At 36.5% G+C, this 4705-nt stretch overlaps 1 protein-coding gene across 1 annotated transcript; it reads right to left on the bottom strand.

Annotated features, from left to right (window-relative positions):
* Positions 1-600: 600 nt before the first annotated feature.
* LOC112515996 (60S ribosomal export protein NMD3-like) lies at positions 601-3438 on the bottom strand. Its single transcript, XM_025122994.1, has 2 exons — positions 3386-3438; positions 601-2256 (listed from the first exon to the last, which is right to left on the bottom strand). The coding sequence occupies exons 1-2, from the start codon at positions 3393-3395 to the stop codon at positions 734-736; spliced, it is 1533 nt and encodes a 510-aa protein (XP_024978762.1). The 5' UTR covers positions 3396-3438; the 3' UTR covers positions 601-733.
* Positions 3439-4705: the final 1267 nt, after the last annotated feature.

Genomic DNA, 4705 nt, shown 5'->3' with positions numbered 1-4705 from the left:
TTCAAACATTTAGTTTGTAATTCAAGGTCACAAGTTTGAGGTTGATGGAGAGAAGAAAGAAGATATTTTACTTCACTTGTAAGTTGTAATCTCTTTCCAGAACATAAATTAGGGATTTGAACTTTAAAATGGAAGGTTTTAGATTTAAAAGTCATTTACCAAACACTTACCCGATAAGCGTTTACCGATAAAATTCAACACTATCACTTATTTACTGGATAAGGATTTCGTTCACCAAAACGACATCATATGCAGCAATTTGTCTGGTAAGCACTAACCGTGGTAAAAGTCATTGTCCTAATTTATCAGGTAAGACTTGATTATTGTTTTGACTCTTACCGGATAAGTTTCTTGACCTTTACACATTCATCGGGTTATAATTGCCTACACAAGCAAGCGTTTGATAAACAGTCTCTTAGCTTTCTGTACAAAGCTTCCCCTAGAAACTTATTGAATAAACCACTTTTCATATTTTTAATCCGCTACTGAACAGTCATGCTGACCGACTAGTCCTATTAACCTCGTTAAAGTTGCTAAGAAACGGCATAACGTAACTCGGAAACATGTCTTTTAAAACCTGGTAAAAAAGACGTGAAAACTATCGTGTAAAATTCGAAATACGATCTCAAAACTCGGCAAAACTTTATAAATCATCGTAATAACAACCAAAATGAACATCAAATGCAAGAAAACTAAAAAAAAAAAAGGATTTAGATTCATACGCAAAATCCAATTACTCCCTCATAACTCCATCTTCTTCCGCTTCGCCGTTTATTTCAAGATCTGCAAGCAGCTCTTCGATCGGCACATACTCCTCGCCATCATTCTCCGATGGCTTATATTCCTCATTTCGATACAATGATATATTAAACCTCAATTCTGGATTCTCTTCAAGATCTCTACTAAACTGTTCATATTCCGCGTTCCTTTTTTCTTCGTCTGCTCTACCCCTGGTTTCGCTAGCATCGACCTCCATATTAAGCGATTTAAGCTTCCAAGAACGCTGCTTTCCGCGGTTCTTTTGTCTCTTTTCCTCATAACTTTTCTTGATCAAAATCACTTCCGGGATCACAAGACCTTTATACGTGTCCAGCTCCATATCATTGCTGTTAGCAGCGTGCATGTCGTAACCAAGAGCATAATCGCCGGCATTTAGAAGATGTCCCAAATGAGTCCTTACGAAAAACATGGTATCGTTTTTCCCAAAATCAGAAACACGAGCCACCTGGACATCAGCCAAAACATACTTTGAACCACCAACATTGACCTCCGATGAAATGGGATCGACATCCAAGACAATGTATTCCACAAGTTGTTTGGAGGAAAGAAGGGAAGTAAATGACGTCCGCCAGTATTGGTCCGCATCAAGAAAACAGTGGCGGAGTGTATGTGGATCAAGTAAAGCGATAACGTTGCTGATTTTTGTGCAGATGACGATTGGGCCGAGGTTTCCGAGACTGGCAGCGAGTTTTGGCGGGAGACAAATCAAATCTTCACGACAAATTGGGCAGATTTCCACGGAAAATGTGTACTTGTAGTTGTAGCTGTTGCTTTTTGAATCCTGGGACACGAGTTGCTTGTCGCTGCGGCTCTTAATTGGAACAACTTTCTGCAAGAATTCCACAAACTTAACTGCATGACTACGGTTGGAAAAAAAGAAATCAATCCCACGATCCATTTGTCTGATTCTGATGGCTCTGACAGCAGCATCATGTTTTAGGATAAGTTGCTCCAAATAAAAGAACGTTCGTCTGTGAGAAACATGTTGCCTTAGCTGCACGGCTGCCACCCACTGATCGGGATTGGCTTGGACTTTAGAACAGGACTCGCACATTTGATCCTGAACGACATACTCGACTAAAAAGGCTTGCTCAAGAACAGCTCCATTGAGAACCTCTTTCTGAACTCTAAGTTTGACTTTAATCCTCTTGGAATGGGGTTCAGTCCAAATGAATTCGGCGTGAATCAACCTAACTTTATTCAGATTCTTTAATCTCTTAACACAGAAAGTTAAGAGTTCTTTAGATTCTACCTGGGCTTTAAGCCAAGTTCTTGGTGGCTGCAAGTAGCAATCACATTCTGGGCAGTGAATGATGATGACATGCTTCTGTAAACCCTCTGTAATGTCTATTTCAGAACGTAGACATTTAACACACATATTGGCAGCATTCGGGGCCATCAAAATGCCACATTTGCAACATAAAACACTACCTACGGTTTGGTGTACCGTAAACATTCCTGCTTCTCCAGCCATTGCTGCCAACAGAAGTAAGCAAAACAAACATCACTTACAAGAGCAAGATTCTAAACCGATAACATGCTAATCAAAGATTCATCAAAATTCCAAAATTTGATCCATCTAGATTACACTTAGGAGATTCCCAATAGTGCAAATGCTAAAAATCTGTTCATTTTTATCACTTACAATTGGTTATATACTTCATTCTCAAAGGGTATTCTCTAAATAACTTGCAGAAATAAAAAATTTCAACCAAATACCCCAATTAGAGTTCAGATGTGACTATTCTCATTCTATATAAAGCTGCTCAATCACACCATTCACAATTACACGCACTCAATTTTTTGCAAAAACTGTAGAGAGAAGATGAGCACTTTGGAAGAGATTAGACATCAAACACACATATTAGTTTCTTGCTCGCATGCAATATTATTGATCAAAATTCCGAGGTGAACAATTTCATCGTCATACAACACAGGTTTATTCCTTGAACTAATTCTACAAGATAAGCTACTTTTACATCCAAATAACTCACTGATACTACTATATGTCCTGACTCCTGAGTAAGCTGATAAAACTTTATCAAAGCAGCAGAATAACCATCATATCAGTTTCCTAGATAAAGGATAACGATTTATATCTAGTCTCTGTCAAACCTAGAACCGTACCAAATGCAAAATCCATATGGAAATTCTAAATTTTAACACGAAGCATCTTTCCAAGGTTATAATTGACATGAAAGCTGCAAACCTAACTCCAATTTTACGACATTTGTAAATTTTGAAAAATCTAAAATCGGTAATAACATTCCACGGTGCAAAATCAAACAAGACCAATTTCAAAGAAAAAATCGAACGGTAGGACTTGTTTCGAAGCAGATAGAGTATGCGTTTGTGTCCCCAATTCGTTGATTCCATAAAAGGCAGGAATCAATGAGTTCGCAGCGAAAACATGATTTTTTTAATACATAAAAACATATAATATGGGATCAAAATCAAAACGATAAACTAAAAGAACAAAAAACTGAATTGACGCCGTCATCTAATTGGCAATTAACAGACTGAGGAATCGCAATTCGTGTATACAACTACTGATCAAATTATATTGAAAGCATGTGAAATTTGGACCGAGTGTGAGAGAACGTACCAGTAGACATGCAGGAAGGAACGGAGGGAGGAAGAAGAAATCCTGATCGATGGTTTTAGGGTTTCAAGAGTCGGTTAAGATTTTTGTGATTTAATAATATGAAATGGGGGGAAAAGGAAGAAAACTAACAAAAAGGAACCCAAACCCAAATGGGTAAGGACCCAAATACAAGCCCAATTCTTCCTAGTGGATAAGGCTACTGATGGCCAAAAGCCGGTCCCGTACCGGACCGAGCCGGTCACAAGATTTCTTATAACCGGTCTCGGTCATTCGAAAAAGTTGAGCCCGATCAAGCTTTATTGTAACCGGTTATGGGCCGCCGTTCCCGGTCATTAAAAAATATTTTTTTATTTTTATTTTTTAATAACGTATATTTTTAATACATTATAAAATTTGTAATTTGGTCACTCAAATACACTTTAAAAATGCGTTTTATTATAATTAAAATTACTCTCTTACAAAATATAGTGAGAAACCGATAATTGTGAACGTTTTTTTGCGAATCGAGAACTTGATATGTAAATCTCTCATCCAATACACTTAACAATAAAACATATTTTTTTAAGTATATTTGATTGAAAACCAATTATAAAACTATAATAAAACGTAATTTTTAAATGTATTTGATTGAAAACCAATTATAAAACTATAATAAAACGTATTTTTTAAGTGCATTTGATTGACCTAATTAGATATTCGAAAGTGTATTACAATAACATTAAAGTATTTTTAAAATTTTATCCAAAAGAAATTAAAAAAATATATAAAAAGAAAATGTTTTTTTTAATATAGGACCAGTTTTCGCCTGACTTGGGACCGAGACCGGTTATAAGTACTCTTAACCAAGCCTTAGTATTTTCGATGGGACCGGTCCAGATTGTTACTGTTTCGGCCCGATACCTATTTAGGCCCAATCCAAAACTGGTTTTTGGCCATCTCTGTCTCTAAACTAGAATACCATATCCCAATTCCCAGATACCTTGGACCCAAATACAAGCCCAATTCTTGTTAATTGATTGTGTGATAAATGAATGGCTGAAAACTCATTGGCCCACCGAGACAACGACCAAAGCTCATTTGGTTTCTAGCTATTCAAGACGAAAAAAGTATTTTACAAAGTGTAAGTTTGATGGAAGAAAGACAAAAGCACTTATAACAGTGTCCCAGGGCCACCAACTAAAGCCTAGTTATGAAAGTTGTAAAACACTGTAAAAGTATTTTTATAGTGTTCTAGTATTCGATTTTATTTACATTCACAGTGTTTTTCTGTGAAGTTTTAAGTGTAAAAATGTGGTCCAACGGATCTCATGAAAACAGACT

Source organism: Cynara cardunculus (assembly GCF_001531365.2).
Source record: "Cynara cardunculus var. scolymus isolate 2C chromosome LG 7, CcrdV1, whole genome shotgun sequence".
NCBI classification, from domain to species: Eukaryota; Viridiplantae; Streptophyta; class Magnoliopsida; order Asterales; family Asteraceae; genus Cynara; species Cynara cardunculus.
This window is presented reverse-complemented; position numbering and strand designations above follow the sequence as displayed.